A 17,895-nucleotide genomic window follows, 5' to 3' on the forward strand; every position below is an offset into this window, starting at 1 on the left:
TGGAATGTGGTCCTTGATGGTTGGCTCACTATTCAACAAGAGAAAATCGTGAAAGTTGCGTATGCTGATGATTGGTACTGCTAGTCCTTGGTAATTCTAGGCCTGAGCTGGAGGAGCAGGCTAAAGCCTTTATGAATGGTGTATTGTTCACAAATTGGAAAGTTCAATAATAAAAACAAAACAAATGTTACTAAAGGGGTATCTCAATCTTAACAAACCACCAAACATTAGAACATATAATGAGGCCATAAAAATTGTTAGAAATTTAAGCATTATTAAGCATTATTATTGACGATAGGTTTAGTTTTATTCCCATGTTAAATACTTAGTTCAGAAAATCAAAATTCTTATGGGGAAAATAATTAGAATTACCAAGACGGTTTGGAGTATAAAACCAGCAACATTAAAATTATATTACAAGTGTTTATTTATACCGGTTATTTGTCATGCAGCAGGTGCTTGGGGTTGTTGGGTCAACAACTGCAGTATTAAGAAATATTTATCACAAGCTCAGCATTTTTTTCTGTTAGCTATTACTTGTAACTGCAGGACTGTTTCAACTCTTGCAATGCAGGTAATTAGCAGAAAACTTCCAATACACTATGAAGTGATGTTTCATTACCTATAATTCCATAGGTGCAAGGCTTTGCCTGTTGTGGTTGAAAATTTCTCATTAAACCTAGTCGTTCCAGTTAAAGAAGACAATATTAGAATTAGGAATCAGTTTGTCACAGAATGGCAATTGCACTGGTCTGTTTCTGAACTTGGACTTATTTATAAATTTTTTTTCTAATGTATCAGAATTTTCTGACTAGAAAATGACTTGGCTTAACATAGGATTAAGTACATCCTTCTTAATTACTGGGCATGGCAACTTGAACTCTAGATTGTTTGTCTTCAGTCTAGCTGCCTCCCCTTTGTGTAAATGTGGGGTTCCAGAGACTGTGGAGCACATAATATTTGCATGTCACTATTATTTAGACATAAGAAATGAGTTACAGTTATTGATGAATGTCTATGATGAGGAAAACCTTTTGCATTTGGTTGACTACAAGGAAAACTTTCTTCACTGTCTGATTTCATGGACCATGTATTTAAAAGGAGAAAGAGAATTATGAGTGTTGATCATTGAGACTGAAGATTGTTTCACAATAATGTCAGGATTGTGGTGAGGGCTTGTTGTCATCAGGAAGACTGTACATGTTAAAGACTGCATTTTGGTTTGAGAACGTTCTTGTCTTGTAAATATAAACTGATAAATACTTAATTACAGTCGATTCCGGTTATTTGGGACACATCGGGACTAGTGCATTTTGGCCCGATTAAGCGGCTGCCCCAATTATCCGAAGTTTCACGTAAATAGTTAAAAATACAATGTATCCCCCCTTTACAATTAGTTCACTGTACAATCAAATCACGTTACGACGAACTCATTATAGTAAAGTAGCATTCACTATACGATGTGTAGTAAGCGCTGATCATTGTGATCACGTTTGTGAATTGAATTTTAATTCTATTAAACAGCGATTCTAATTAGCGAAAATAGGAGGAATATTATCCACAGGCTATAAAAGTAAAGATATATTAAGCACAAATTTACCTTTTATTACCTTACCAATTAAAAAATTAAATGATACGTGAAATTCAGAAGAATATACGTGATAATCATAATAATTAATACGTACTGTAATATGCACATACTAACTAAACATTTACATTTTTGTTCACTGATATTTGTGGATGGGGGTTAAAATTTAAAACAGTAAAATGATAAGCAATCAATAACAAAAAACACGGCAAACACAAATTGCAAGTAACACGATACACACAAGTGAGAATGGAGTAACAAATTACAAAGCTTTAAAAATAGGAATGAAGAGAAGATTCTGAAAATTATTTTTTTTTTTTGATTGAAGATTCCATAGAAGTGTAAACACGTTTTACCATAATAACCCACAGAATTCCAGCTGTCGGTATTATAACAAATTCAATAAGATCGAGTTTACTATCAGTTTATGATAGATTTCACTAACACAAAAGCCCAATAAACAGGTGACTACTAATTGTTTTTATTGTTTTATGGTTGTGACCTCCAGAAATCTGACCGAATGACGTGGTGTGGTACGGTCGGAGACAATCGTAGGGTAATCTCCAGTGCTGCGGTCCCCTGCTCCGATTAAACGGCATTTTGTCCCAATTAAGCGAAGTAAACCCTGGCTATTTTCTCGATTGGGTTCTGTTTTTTAAGATTTGTCCCAAATAAACGGCTGCCCCGATTAACCGGCATCCACGGTATATTGTTTTTAGTTAAAATAAATAAATGCACAAGGCATAATACTTTAAGAGTTTGGTATCTATATAATATCGGTGTTTAGATACACCATAGATAACTCTTAATAAACTACAAAGTCGTTGTTGTAGGCATCATTTGCTGTTTCTCATATTGTGCTCTGCCTTCACGACGAGTTGCCATGATATTGCACTACTTCGAATAAGTAACTCTTCACTAATAGAGAAGACTATTGTTACTTATTCTCAGTTGAGTACCACCACCCAGACAGCACTGTTTCACGGCTATTGGCCGATCATCAGTGGGTGGGCAGGTACCCTGGTAATGCAGACATGACGACCCAGTTGTGAAGTTAATCACACAATATGAGAGATGCCAAGAGGTGTAGATGTCAATATTTAAAATAAATAAATAAATAAATAGCCGATATTATATAGATACCAAACTCTTAAAGTATTATGCCTTGTGCATTTATCGTCATGTCTGCATTACCAGGGTACCTGCCCACCCACTGATGATCGGCCAATAGCCGTGAAACAGTGCTGTCTGGGTGGTGGTACTCAACTGAGAATAAGTAACAATAGTCTTCTCTATTAGTGAAGAGTTACTTATTCGAAGTAGTGCAATATCATGGCAACTCGTCGTGAAGGCAGAGCACAATATGAGAAACAGCAAATGATGCCTACAACAACTACTTTGTAGTTTATTAAGAGTTATCTATGGTGTATCTAAACACCGATATTATATTGTTTTTAGTACATGGTTTGCACCTGATTGTACTATGGAATTGTAAATATGTTATAATAGTTTCTCCTCAGTGTTTGCTTGAGGATGTTGCTGGCATGTTGTCAGCGGAATTAAATTATTATGATAACATTGTTTATTTTAATGGTACTGGTTACACTTAATAATTATAAAGGTTAAATTAAAAAAAAAAAAAAAATATATATATATAAAAAAACCATACAAATAAATTAGAATGAGAGTTAAAAATAAAATAATGCCAGCAGTATGGCAAGACAAAAGCGAAAATATTCTAAATTAAATTTAAGAATCAAACCAAACAGGGAGGGAAGAGAGGGGCAACAAGAGTAAAAATATTGCAGCAGAAAATCTAAGATAATTTAGAACATCTAATTATAAGAATAATAATTCATTAAATTTTGAAAAACAATTAAAATAGAAATTTAACGGCATCCCCTCTGACGGGCACCAGGTTCAAATTTATGTGAAATATCACCAACAGATCTAAACCACTACTGTAAAATAAACCAAAAATAGACTGACCATTACACCCCATCTCAACAGGGGACCACAAGGCCAATAATGGTTAGGGAATTGCTGCATTTCAGTCACTAGACAAATTGCCGCAAAGGCGAGTCGATCGAAAGATCAGTCCGCGACCTGATCCCCAGATCAAACCGCCAATGCAGAGGACTTGAATAGCGGTGGTCCTGATGCAGCGAAAATTAAAAATAGAACTGTTACCCCTCTCTTCCCTCCTTGTTTGGTTTGATTCTTAAATTTAATTTCGACTCTTTTCGCTCTTGTCTTGCCATACTGCTGGCATTATTTTATTTTTAACTCTCATTCTAATTTATTTGTATGGTTATATTTCAAGCATCATGTAGAGGACTATGCTTTTTGCTGCATCTGATGTTTGCTGTACCTTTTTATTTTATTTTTATCATGAAAGATTCAGTTTTAAACATTATTCAAATATAAATATATCACATGACACTAGTGGGCGAATTGCTAATGCTGCGCCTGTGCTGCCATCCATAGTTCATTTTTCATCTATATAAACTGGTTAAGATTACTTTTGTTAGTAGAGTGGCTTTACACTGGAGTGCTTGAATCTGTTCTATTTTTAATTTTTGCTGCATCAGGACCACCGCTATTCAAGTCCTCTACAGTGGTGGTTCGATCTGGGGATTGGGTGGCGGACTGATCTTTTAATCGACTCACCTTTGCGGCTTTTTTGATTTTTTGATTTGGTAGTTGTTGGCGCATCGGCTTCTGTGGCCATATTGCACCTCCCAAGGTTTTTGCAGTACTTTGATCCAAGCCCGAGGCAGGAATCGAACCCGCGACCTTTGGGTTGCCGGGCAGGTACTTTACCCACTCGGCTACCTTTGCGGCAATTTGTCTAGCAATTCCCTGACCATTATTGGCCTTGTGGTCCTCTGTTGAGATGGGGTGTAATAGTCAGTCTATGTTCAGTTTATTTTGTTTTATTTTAATGTAGTGGATTAGATGTGGTGATATTTCACATAAATTTGGACCTGGTGCCCGTCAGAGGGTGCACTGTTAAATTTTTGTTTTAATTGGCTTTCAAAATTTAATGTATTATTCTTATGATTAGATGTTCTAAATTATCTTAGATTTTCTGCAGCAATATTTTTACTCTTGTTACCCCTCTCTTCCCTCCCTGTTTGGTTTGATTCTTAAATTTAATTTCGACTATTTTCGCTCTTGTCTTGCCATACTGCTGGCATTATTTTATTTTTAACTCTCATTATAATTTATTTGTATGGTTATATTTCAAGCATCATGTAGAGGAATATGCTTTTTGCTGCCTCTGATGTTTGCTGTACCTTTTTATTTTATTTTTATCATGACAGATTCAGTTTCCAGCTATTTCAAATATATATATATATATATATATATATATATACACAGTCCATTCCGCTTATTTGGGACACATCGGGACTAGTGCATTTTGGCCCAATTAAGCGGCTGCCACAATTATCCGAAGTTTCACGTAAATAGTTAAAAATACAATGTAACCCCCCCTTTACAATTGGTTCACTATACAATCAAATCACGTTATGACGAACTCACCATAGTAAAGTACCGTTCACTATACGATGTGCAGTAAGCACTGGTCACTGTGATCACGTTTGTGAATTGAATTTTAATTCTATTAAACAGCGATTCTAATTAGCGAAAATAAGAGGAATATTATCCACAGGCTATAAAAGCAAAGATATATTAAGCACAAATTTACCCTTTATTACCTTACCAATTAAAAAATTAAGTAATACATGAAAATCGAGAGAATATACGTGATAACTGGAATAATTAATATGTAATATGTACATACGAACTAGTTGACATTTCTGTTCACTGACATTTGTGGGTGGGGGATAAAATTTAAAACAGTAAAAAGATAAGCAATCAATAACAAAGAACAGTGGTAATCAATGGACACTGCTCATCGTGGACTAATGTTATTAGTGGAGTCCCTCAGGGTTCAGTATTGGTTCCATTATTGTTTTCTGTATTTATAAATGATACTGATGATGGTATATCAGGCTTAATGTCCAAGTTTGCAGACGATACGAAGGTTGGCAGGGTTGTCAAGGACACTACTGACACTATGCTACTGCAACAGGATCTGGAAAGGTTGAGCAGCTGGGCTGAGAGGTGGCAAATGAAGTTTAACATTGACAAATGTAAAGTACTACAGCAACCCCAGAGCAACGTATCAACTCTGTGGTACTACAGTGACAGTGGTAGAGAATGAAAGGGACCTGGGGGTGGTTGTGCAGGCAGATATGAAGTTTTCTGAGCAGTGCAGATGGGCTGCAAGAGTAGCTCATGGTGTATTGTCGATGATATATAGGAATTTTTCTAGCAGGGATAAGGAGGTGATTATTCCCTTGTATAAGGCAATGGTCAGGCCACGCCTAGAGTACTGTATACAAGTCTGGAGGCCTCATTTCAAGAAGGATGTAGAGATGCTGGAACGAATACAGAGAAGGGCAACAAGATTAGTGAATGGAACAAAGGGGTGCTCTTACAAAGAAAGGCTTAAGTTTTGCAAATTACGGTGTCTGGGGACTAGGCACCAGCGAGGTGATCTGATAGAGGTGTATAAAGCCTTGAATGGTTTGAGCATGCTCAATGCTGATGGGATTCTTCCTCTCGTTCAGAATAATCACCTGAGAGGGCATAAATTCAAATTGAGAAAAGACAGATGTAGGATAGACGTGAGGAAATTTGCCTTTAGCCAGCGGGTGGTTGGTTGGTGGAATAGACTTCCATCCCTTGTCGTGGAAGTTGATAGCCTAAATAAGTTTAAGGCTCAGCTGGACAGGTATTTCGAACGAACAGAGGGGTGAAGTGGAAGTGGTTATTTTTTATTTATTTATTTATTATTATTTTATTTATTTATTTATTTTTTGGCTGATGCTGCATAAGCTTGCTTTCTTGCATCAAATGCCTCTACTAATGCTAACACAGCACACACAAATTGCAAGTAACACGATATGCGCAAGTGAGAACAGATTAACAAGTTACAAAGCTTTAAAAATAGGAGTGAAGAGAAGATCTGAAAATTAATTTTTTTTATGTGATTGAAGATTTCATGGAAGTGTAAACACATTTCATCATAATAATCCACAGAATTCCAGCTGTCAGTATTATCAAATTCAGTAAGATCGAGTTTACTGTCCGTTTATGATAGATTTAACTAACAGAAAAGCCCAATAAACAGGTGACTGCTAATTGTTTTTATTGTTTTATAGTTGCAACCGAACCACGTGGTACCATCGGAGACAATTGTAGAGTAATCTCCAGTGCTGCGGTCTCCTGCCCCGATTAAACGGCATGCTGTCCCAATTAAGCGGAGTAAACCCTGGCTATTTTCTCGATTGGTTTCTGTTTTTTAAGATTTGCCCCAAATAAACAGCTGCCCCGATTAACCGGTGGCCCAAATAACCACAATCCACTGTGTATATACACACTCAACAGAACCTACAGTATACATAAATTATTTAATCCTCAATCAATTTCTCTATGTAAATGTTCAGCCTTCCTGTTTGAACAAGTTAATAAATGGAGAACTCCCGTGTTGTATTGCTGAATCTGCTGATTGGCTCTGCCAACAAATCATCGGCTTTGAATTTGCTGAAGTTTTGGTTTAGACTTGATTAAAACTGGCTGACTGACAATTGTACATGTGCATAACCACAAATTATGTTGTAAATAAGTTCAAGGTGATAGTTCACCCAGGTTTTGTGACTGTCGGGTTGACAGCTGTATTTTGCATAATGATTGGAAACTTGTTTTAAACTATAAACAGTAACTTGTTTCAACTATAAATGACTCATTCGTTTATAGTTGAGAGTTTGTATACATCTAAATGCTAATTGAGTTATGGAGCTAACTTATTAATTGATTGAGCTGCATTTTTATTAGTTTTATGTTTGTTTCGTTGGGCATTAACAGATTCCACCGGTGACCTAAATTCTATAATCTGTTATTCTTGATTTTTCATTTTCAGGAGATAACTTCTACTTTCATCTTCTTGCTTTCTATCCACATACCTTCCCCTTCATTTCCCACACTATTCCCTCTGTATATTCCACTTCCTTTTTCTTAAATACTGTGGGGCTCCCAAGCTTGTCTGATAGCCCTGGTATCTTTTTCTGGTGGCAGAACCTGGCTGCCTCTATGTGGCTTGGGATGGGAGGGGTTATGCTGTTAGTTAAGAAACAATAAAATCTAAGGAAGTGTATCCAGTTGACATTGTTAGACAGTGCAATGTTGAGTCAGTTTGGTGTGACATAAGCACTGGGAAAGGGAAAATGAGAGTAGGAGTTAAAGATTCATTGCAGGATCATCTTGACAAGACTGCAGTAATAATTCAGCATGGGTTTGTTAAGGGAAAATTTGTCTTGTCTGACCAATTTGACTGGATAGTATGATGTGGTTACAAAGATATACTGGATGCAAAACATAATTTTGATATCATGTATTTGGAATAAGCTTTTGACACTGTTGCGCATGGAATACTACTGTACAAACTGGAGCAGTATGGTATTAAGGGCAAGTTACTACAATGGATAAAAGGTTAGTTAAGTGGGAGAAGACAGAGAGTAGTAGTCAATGGATGCTGCTCTTTGTGGATTAATGTTATTAGTGGAGTCCTCTAGAATTCAGTGTTGGGGCCATTGTTGTTTTCTGTATTTATCAAATGATATTGATGAAGGTATATCAGAAATAATGGTGAAGTTTGCAGATGATACAAAGGTTGGCAGGGTTGTTAAATGACAGTAATGGAAGTGTGCTACTGCAACAGGATCTAGAAAAGTTGGGCAGATGGGCCGAGAAGGGGCAACTGAAGCTTAATATTGACAAATATAAAGTACTGCATATGGGTAGAAGTAATCCCAGAGTAACGTACCAACTGTGCTGTACTGCACTTAGGGTGGTAGAAAATGAAAAAGACCTGGGAGTAATTGTGCAGTCAGATATGAAGTTTTCTGAGCAGTGCAGACAGGCTGCCAGAGCAGGTCATGCAGTATTGTCAATGATATGCAGGAATTTTGCTAGCAGGGATAAGGAGGTGATTATCCCCTTGTATAAGGCAATGGTCAGGCCACACCTTGAGTACAGATTGGTGAGGGGAACGAAGGAGTGGTCTTACCAAGAAAGGCTTAAGTTCTGCAAATTGCAGTGTCTGGAGACTAGCCACCTGCGAGGTGATCTGACTGAGGTGTATAAGGCTTTATATGGGTTGAGCAGGCTCAATCCGGATGGGATTCTTCCTCTTGCTCAGATTACAAACCTGAGGGGGCATAAATTCAAATTGAGGAAAGACAGTTAAAGAATAGATATGCTGAAATTTGCCTTTAGCCAGCGGGTTGTTGATTGCTCTAAGAAACTTCCACTGTTGTGGAAGTTGATAGTTTAAATAAATTCAAGGAGGAACTGGACAAATGTTTAGAGGGAATGGATGTGTGAAATGTTTTTTTTTTTTTTTTTTGCTGATGCTACACAAGCTTGCTTTTTTGCATTATATGCCTCTACCAATGCTAATTTGGTAGGTTCATAACTAGGAAAAAAAAAAACACCTGTTTTTGGAAAATAACAAACTTGACCAAAAATTGGAAGAGAACTAAACTAAACTTAAGACACAATCAATTATCAGAAAACTTTCAACTAAATAGAGAGTTTAAAGTGTGCTGCTATAATATGACTTTTCAAAATAAATTCTGTGAAAAGTATTATGTCAAGTTATGCATAGGTAATGAATCTGCCATATTTAATGTATTTATATCAACTTTCTTCTTCTCATATCATAAATATACTCTTATTAATTTATTCATACTACCTTGTACACCCTCCTAGCCAACCAGCTATCCAAGGGTGATCCTCTGATTAAGACATAAATTTAATAAAAAAAGCAACTTTAAGTAAAAAGTCACCATTTCCAATCACAAAATTGAGAAAATGGTCAGATTTTCAGGATAAACATCATGATTACTAGATTAAGAATTTTGAAATGGATTACTAGATTAAGAATTTTGAAATGGATTACTAGATTAAGAAATATTATTACAGGCTGCTATATTAAAAATGTTTTGCTACTAGGCTTATTAGTTCAACATTCTTTTGTAGAATAATAATCCATTACCAAAAGCAAGTTAATTCTAATAACTTTCAAAAGAAAATAAATTCTAATCAATTACATCAATTGATGTAATTAATTAGAATTAATTAAAATATGAAGAATGGACTCAAAAAAAGGGGATAAGTTCACCAGAGATACCTGAAACATGCTTTGTAGAATCAATAGAAAGGATGATTTCTGCTGTCATTGCTGCTAAAGGAGAACAAGACATTATTAATTGCATTCTTGAATATTTTAATAGGGCCGTTTAAACTATTTAAACTATTTTGCTATTCTTTAAACTTTTAAACTATTTTTCTGCTCTGTATTAAGAGGATATATGTAAAGTGTTTTAGAACTTCAAACTATAATATAAACAACAATGATGTGAGATAAAATCCTTCAAATAGCATTCCTACAATGACCCAGTGATCCATGCTTAGGTAGAGGATTCCACAAATCACATATTCAAATCTTCACCAAGGGTATACTGGCACAGGGTATAAAATGTAAAAAGCATTTATATAATAATACAAGGTAATAATTTGGTTATTTAAAATAGTAAAACCAGTGGATTTAATGGATGCATTTACAGATGTATATGTTTTTCTAAAATTCATTTACTATTCAAAACTAATATTAATTAATCTTTTATACACTTATTACTGAAAGCCTATATATAATAAATACTGAATAAACTCACCTAAGAAGTGCTTAAAATAAGATGATGTACAGAGATCACTCTTCTGAGAAATAAATTTCATTAAGGTGTCCAAAGCCATTTGTCTTTCAATTACATTTTCAGTTATAATATTTCCTTTGGGCAAAGATGGAAAAGTGAGCATTGAATATTTATGTTTCAACTTGTTATGAAGATCTTCAATTTCTCTAAAAGCCTTATATACCTTTGAGAAAAAGATAAAGTATGAGTAACAGAACAACTAATATGACTACACTACTCTGCCAAAATATTAGTGACTTAAATATCCCATCACTCAGTAACATGAAATTAGGTTACCTTCAAGTTGAATTACAAAGCCGCAGTGTCATCATATTTTATTATGAGAAAAAGCAAGCAATAACAGCAGTTAACAAGAGGACTGTCAATGTCATGCAGCATCTTCCAAAATCAGCAGCAAAGGTGACAAATATATTAGCACAGAGTGTATTCAGTCATTAATTAATCTGTTGACTCAAAAAACTGAACTAACAGATGCTCAACAGGAAGGAAAATGGCCCTCTATACCTGGGACCTGTGCTGTCATGAGATATTTTTGCACCCTATGGAAAGCAAGCATTTGGCACCCTTTTTGAATTATATACACAACAGTGAAGTTGCCCTACCCTAATGGTGCCCTAGGCATTTGCCTGGATGCCTACCATATCACAACAGCACTGCCTGGGACCAACAACCTCTTTATAGTAATATAAGTAAAAATCAAAAGGCAATACTGCATAAAATCACAGTCACTTTCATAACTTGAAAGGAGATATCATATCAAACAAAACTGTATGCCAGGATCAAGTGCAATGGATCTATGCAGCCTAATAGCACTTTGTAAGCCTCTCACAACTGAGCAGAAATGGCATATCCATTTACAGTAGCATCATGAATGGCATCAGTGGTTAATGGAGAAATGAAAAAAAATGTGTGATATGATGAATTTCACTGTTTATCATTAACAGCCATATGTGCGGAGGATGCCCACAAGAAATGGTTCCAGACTTCATCATGCCCTCTGTTCCAGCTTCAGTGGCAAGGTTCTGGTGTGGAAAACATTTTTGTGGTGTGCAATACTTTGCTTAGAAGGTAACAAAATATTTCAGGATGACAATGCCATTGTGAAATGGGCAAGATCACAGGGATGGCTTGAAGAGCACTACAAATATATGCAGCATCTTCCCTAGCTCATGCCCATATTCCATAGATTTGAATCCAACTGACAGCCTATGAGATCATTTGGAAAGACATGGTGGACAGCTGCCAATGACTATGGAAAATATGAAGAATGGACTCATAAAAAAAGGGATAACTTCACCAGAGATACCTGAAACATGCTTTGTAGAATCAATAGAAAGGATGATTTCTGCTGTCATTGCTGCTAAAGGAGAACAAGACATTATTAATTGCATTCTTGAATATTTTAATAGGGCAGTATATATTAGAAGGTTTAAAGGTTTAACAACTGTGAATGAAGAAAGACTGCACAAGTTATCAATATACTAAAGGCTAAAAATACACAAGTTGCAATTATTTACTTTTATCCTATTCAATAAATTTCTCAAATTTTTTGAGTAATGGATGTAAAAAGTTTTCTTAAAAAGAACTATAAATAAATTAGCAGCGAGTGAAAACAGTCTCTTTTTTTTTTTTTTGGTGAAAAGCTAAAAAATGATGTGCACCTCACTCCATATTCCTAATTGAAGGTTTATAAACATATGTTTCTGGCAAAACTTTCTATTATGTAATCTGAGATAAATTTAAAATGCAAGACCTATTATAATAGTTACCAGAGGCGTAGCTAGGTTTTCAGTGTCCTTGGAAAATTCATGGCTACACTCCTTTTTTCGATAATTGGTAAAATCATAATAAATAACAAGTACAGTCGGACCTCTGTTTAACAAACTTTTTATAGTGAATTTTTCTATTTAGAGATAAATGTTTTCTTTTTACTGAAATGTTTTAGAATTTTCTAAATAGAATTTTATTCTTTACCGAATTTTTTTATTTCTTCATTTTATGGAAACGAAAATTTTCTTCATTCTATGAACAAAGGAAATTTTCCATATAACGACTGCATTACGAGACTTAACTGGGTACACATCACTGGCCTTCAAAGCAAGCAATAGTGCTGTTGTTACACCCGAATTAAAAGATAAAGAGATTACCATCTGCAACTCAGTGGAACACGTAAAACCTATCCGACTACCTGTCCCACATACCGAGAAGTCGAGCTGGTCAACTACTTTCTGTGTATCTATAAGCCAGCGGGCAGACCAAGGTGTATTAAACATTCGGACAATAGGTTTTGGTCAACCTTCTATTGTAAGCACCCTGTTAGAGATTTAGAAGAGTGGTTTTCCTTTAACCTGACAAGCGGTCATCTGTTGTTTCGTGGAAGTGAAATGGCACCATTTCAAAGCTGTTGACCTATCATCGAGCACAAATGAGACACAGAGGAAATGATGCCTCCCACACTACTGTCGTAGTTTTTTCTTAAGAGTTATCTATGGTGTATCCACACCAATATTATATAGATATAAAACTCTTACTCTTAACATATTATGCCTTGTTGCATTTAGTTATTTTAAATTATTTCACTTTGTAGTTTTGTCGCTAACAAATTAATAAATAAATTCATTCTGAATTTCTTGAGATAAATAATTAGTGTGGTGTTTAATATGCGATTCCACAGCAGCATTTTTCATACCAACGTCAAATTGGCTGAAAACTTTTATCAAGTTTAAAAATACGCCACAATTTTTTTTCCTTCGGTATCGATATTACTAGCATGTCCATGGAATGCCAAATTATTTTCAGTACAGAAAAATATACATTTCAATATTATTTTCAATATACGACGCCATTTTGAAATTTCGCTTCTTAGAGCTGCTTGTGCAGCGTTGTCAATTAGTCCACCTTTTTGAAGACCCTTTTCTAACAATTTCCATTTTGTGAAATTGTTTATGTGTTGTAATGAATTTTCATGAAAAAGAACGTTTGGATTTAGATGTTTCCAATCCTTAAATCCATCTGAGCTGCAAAATGGAACATTATTTGTGCCAGATACAAATAAGAGGCATGGAAAACAATATATTGAATCTTTGTTTTTGCAATAAAATAACCATTTCCTCTCTCTTTTTTTTCAATACCTTCAGCTTTGTATTTCCACAAATTATTGAAACACTGGCCATTAGTGACAGGATACGTATTTAAGACTATATGTTCGGGACCGTGTTGCACCATAAGAGATCTGTTTTTGTGAGTATAAAAGTTCCATGTGGTTGGATCATTAAAATTCAGCCTTACATGTTCCATGTTAATATTATTGCTACCATCATTTTCTTCTGCCCACTGTTGTTGGTTATTGTCCACACTTTCTAATTCTTTTAAAATAACTTCAACTGTTTGAGCTTTTTCTTGGACTTCCATTTCCGTGGCATCATCATTGGTTTCAACTTCATTCGAATCGTGTTCGTTTTCTTTGTCACTTTAAGGTTTGGAGTGGCTTATTGTAAGCCAGTTTTGTAAACTTGCGGAATGTTTTTTTTTTAAATTTCCTCTTTATGCAGTCTTTCTACGTGGTATTGATGTCCACTTTTTTTTTTTTTTTTGGTGACATGTCTAAAATTAATTTGGCCTTTATTGTTTTATTTAAATTATAAATCACAATATTCACGATTACCTGTTTATATAGCAATCACAAAAATGCTATAACTTATTCAGTTTGTACACAATGCACGAATTGCAAACTGCTATGCATTCGAGCACATGCTGATGAAGCGATTGCCTGATTGGTCCCTTCAAAGTTACATTCTGGACAGCAAATAGATCTATGATGCTATGCAGTATGTACTCAGATGTAAGGATGCATGCAGGCTTGAATAACTATGTGAAAATTAATTTTCACCCTCCCTGTGCTGTCATCTTGATTCGACATCATCTAGGGGTGCCATTTCATCAGCTAGCCTCGGGTGTCGAAATAGCTTGGCATTGTACTGATGTAGCCTGTCTGTGGAGCCCTTGGCACCTGCCCCAATGCCAAGGCATTCCTACATAACTGATAGTTACCATCAGAGCTGGAAAATTCCAAGTTGCCTGTTCGTCCTTGTAACTGAAAAACTGATGCCTAAAATGTAAGTTGCATCTAGCAGAATTAGGAAATTACATTTCTTTTTTTGCAGTGCTAACCAAATTTTTATTTTCATCAGTCAATGTGTTCAAAGAACTAGCAATTTCATAAATTAAACTGGAAAAAGTGAATATTACATACTCATATCTATTGTACATGCTACTACTGTATTTCCAAGAGGGGAAATCATCTAATAATTGGCTGTATATTTGCTTTGATAAATTTAGTATTCAGTTGCAGAGTAATTTTTATAAACAGGACTTGTCAGAGACTAATTAATGTAGATACCCAGTTTCTACCCTCAGCTAGAGATGCAATTAAAAAAGTGTATATCAATGGAATGCTAATTACAAGCAGCCACCTCTGGAGTGGAATATAGCTACTGTACATTAAGTGCATTACAAAGTAAACAACAGCACATGACATTCTTTCTTCGACTAGAAGTTTCACTTAGGATAGCAAAAATTGCTAAGGGCTAAACAAGACCAAAATACACATGAACTGACAAGTGATTTATGGGGAAATCACATAAGTTCACTTCAGCTTTACGATAGGCCATACAGTTTGGTTTTGATTAAGTTTTCTCAAAACATGATAAATTCTAGGGCAGTGGCTCCAAAAACTGGGATCTGTGGACCCCTGGGGGTCCACAAAACGACCCTCTAGAACTGGTCAAATTATTTGTTGTATGTATAGCAAATTAATGATTAATAAAGTTATCATATATTTATGTAAAACTAAGGATAAAGTTGAGTTGTTCTAAACAAAACTTTGAATTTTTTTTTCAGAAAACCCAGTGTTTTTGGAACCACTGTTCTAGGGCATCAGAAATAAATACACAGCAAAATTATAGGACTGAAGTAATGGCCACAAAATAAAAAATTATACAGTTGAAGTAAAGTTATTGAAAGAGTTAAGAGTGGCAAAACAAAATGCATTACATTTCACTAGCGAGAAATTCCAGAAGAAATGATCCATGCTTGATTAAAGAGGAATAAAAATTGTGTTTAAAATGATCCATGTTTGATTAAAGAGGAAGAAAAATTGTGTTCATTCATAGACTGTGTAGAAGATGAAGTAGACCTCCAAAAGAAAGAAAGAAAACTAGACTTCAAAAACAGTGATGAGGACCAATGATTATATAAGTGATTTATATTTGTAAAATAATAAGAGAAGTATACCTCATATGGTGCTCTCCAGAAATTAAAATGAAAACAATTAAAAAATCAAAATTCTTACATTACAGTAAGAAATAATTAACAATAATTAAAAATCAAATGAACACAATTAAAAATCAATTTAACACAATTAAAAATCAATTTAACACAATTAAAAATTAAGTAAAAAATTGCAAAACAATTTTTTTTGTTAAATTAATTTTTTACTTAATTTTTAATTGCGTTAAATTGATTTTTAATTGTGTTCATTTGATTTTTAATTATTGTTAATTATTTCTTACTGTAAGATTTTCGATTTTGTAATTGTTTTTGTTTTAATTTCTGGATAGTATCATACGGAAGTGTTCTACATATCATATTGAGGTAAACTTCTCTTATTCTTTTACAAATATTGATATCAACGTAGAATGTATTGAGCATTATAGCTCTGGTTCATTCTGTCATAAGTGATTTCTACAGTAGCATAGTGAAGGGGTGCTGATAAATGAGATAATTTTGACAGCATAAGCACTTAAATTTCATAAGATACTTGGTGGAAATGATGATACATTTAAAGCTTCTGAAGGGTGGCTTTGAAGATGGAAGGCTTGTCATGGAAAATCCCAGGTTAATCATGTAGGCAAATCTGCATTTGGTGGTATTTTAGCAGCAGAAGCATTTCCTGAATTTCTACGTAATGGGATTCGAAATGGTGAATTCACAGTTGAACAGTTGTACAACTGTGACAAAATAACACAGTTCTCCCTAACTAGTCACTGGAATTAAAAAGGCACCCATCAAAGTGAACATGAAAATTAACAAGGAGAGAATTACTATGTTAGTGTACACAAACAAGACTGGAAATTATAAAATCACAAGCTAAAGCCATTGTGCACTGGTAAAAGATGAAGTCCCTGATGTTTTAAGCACATTTATGTGTAATCTCGTCTTCTTTACTTCAAATAGGCCTCTGGGGTTTGGAATGTTCATGTTCATAATGACTGCAATGATACACTAACCATTATAAACTTTTATTGAAATAAAATAAAATAAATGAAAATTGTTAATAATAATAAGATAAAATAAGTAAAATGAATAGTATAATTAAGATGCATAAAACTGATAAAATAAGATACACTGTCTGTACAATAAAATAAAAATAAAATAATGTAGATCACAGGATAAAAAGCGATAAAACACCAAAGCTTTCAGAGGCATCCGCATCCTTTATTAACAGTAAAGTTTAACGTGCAGTACAGCCTTAAATATCAGCAGGCTCACGGTTCCCAGCATGTGAACCATGTCACAGCAGCTCTCAGGGAATGTGGCTACCCCCAGAGGGTCACAGATAAATGTATCCGAGAAATAGGGCACAGACAGAGATTACCACCGCATACGTTCTCTACTATCAGGGCTTAACTGAGAATATAACTCAGGTGTTGTGTGATTTCCAGACATGCTGTGTACAGCTACCAGGGCGGAGGTTGCACACAGTTGTGTCAAAGGTTAAGGACCCCATACCTATGGAATGTGTAAGTGGGATCGTATAGGAGTTAAAATGCCCAGATTGCGGGGAATGTTATGTTAGTGAAACAAAGCATCAGTTTAAAGATTGTATGGGGGAGCATATCAGTGCGATAAAGACTACGGATTATAGGAGGTTTGCTGTGGCAAAACATTTTTGGGAGGAGAACCATCAAATCCTGACAAAGCTATTATCGTCAACCAGTCACACAGATTTTGGGAGAGCAAGTGGCTCCGAGAGCTTCCAAATTTGCTCCTCTGATCGTAACACTATTAACAGAGACAGGGGAGTCCACATTCATCCCTTCTTCGAAGCTGTGGTTCTTGGATGGGATGAAAGGTTCCGCGTGGCAGGCTCTCGAGCCATTTCCAGTTTCAGTGCGCATATAGAAAGTACCGCCCATGTTCCTGTGGATGGTTGGTTTAATGGAAGTTTATTGGCACAAGGGCAACTTGTTATTGTTATTTTTTTTTTTTTTTTAGGAGCATTAGCAACTAAGGCCATATTGCTCCAGGATATGCGGTGGTCATTCCCTGATCTTTCCGCATCCTCCGTATTTGGTGGTGACGGGTTCGAACCCCGGTCTAATCAAGAAGCGTGTACTACGCACTGCTGCTCCTTCCCACCTGGCTACGGAGACGCCTTCACACAAGGGCAACTAAGGCCAA

The 17,895-nt window shown here is 35.3% G+C and overlaps 1 protein-coding gene and 1 long non-coding RNA gene across 3 annotated transcripts in view; one reads left to right on the forward strand and one right to left on the reverse strand.

The window, feature by feature from the left end:
* Window positions 1-17,895, forward strand: part of LOC150077178 (uncharacterized) — a 184,452-nt gene that overhangs the window by 159,597 nt on the left and 6,960 nt on the right. The gene's annotated exons all lie outside the window — the stretch shown is intronic.
* The window catches only part of LOC150077179 (uncharacterized), a 187,800-nt gene that overhangs the window by 119,762 nt on the left and 50,143 nt on the right, over window positions 1-17,895 (reverse strand). For both annotated transcript variants that reach the window (XM_090386991.1, XM_090386990.1), the window contains exon 3: window positions 10,396-10,597. In XM_090386991.1, the coding sequence (XP_090243117.1) occupies window positions 10,396-10,597 (202 nt within the window). The remainder of the gene's footprint in view (window positions 1-10,395; window positions 10,598-17,895) is intronic.

Source organism: Mastigoproctus giganteus, chromosome 12 (genome assembly GCF_048544385.1).
Source record: "Mastigoproctus giganteus isolate SK-2022 chromosome 12, ASM4854438v1, whole genome shotgun sequence".
In the NCBI taxonomy this organism is placed as follows: domain Eukaryota; kingdom Metazoa; phylum Arthropoda; class Arachnida; order Uropygi; family Thelyphonidae; genus Mastigoproctus; species Mastigoproctus giganteus.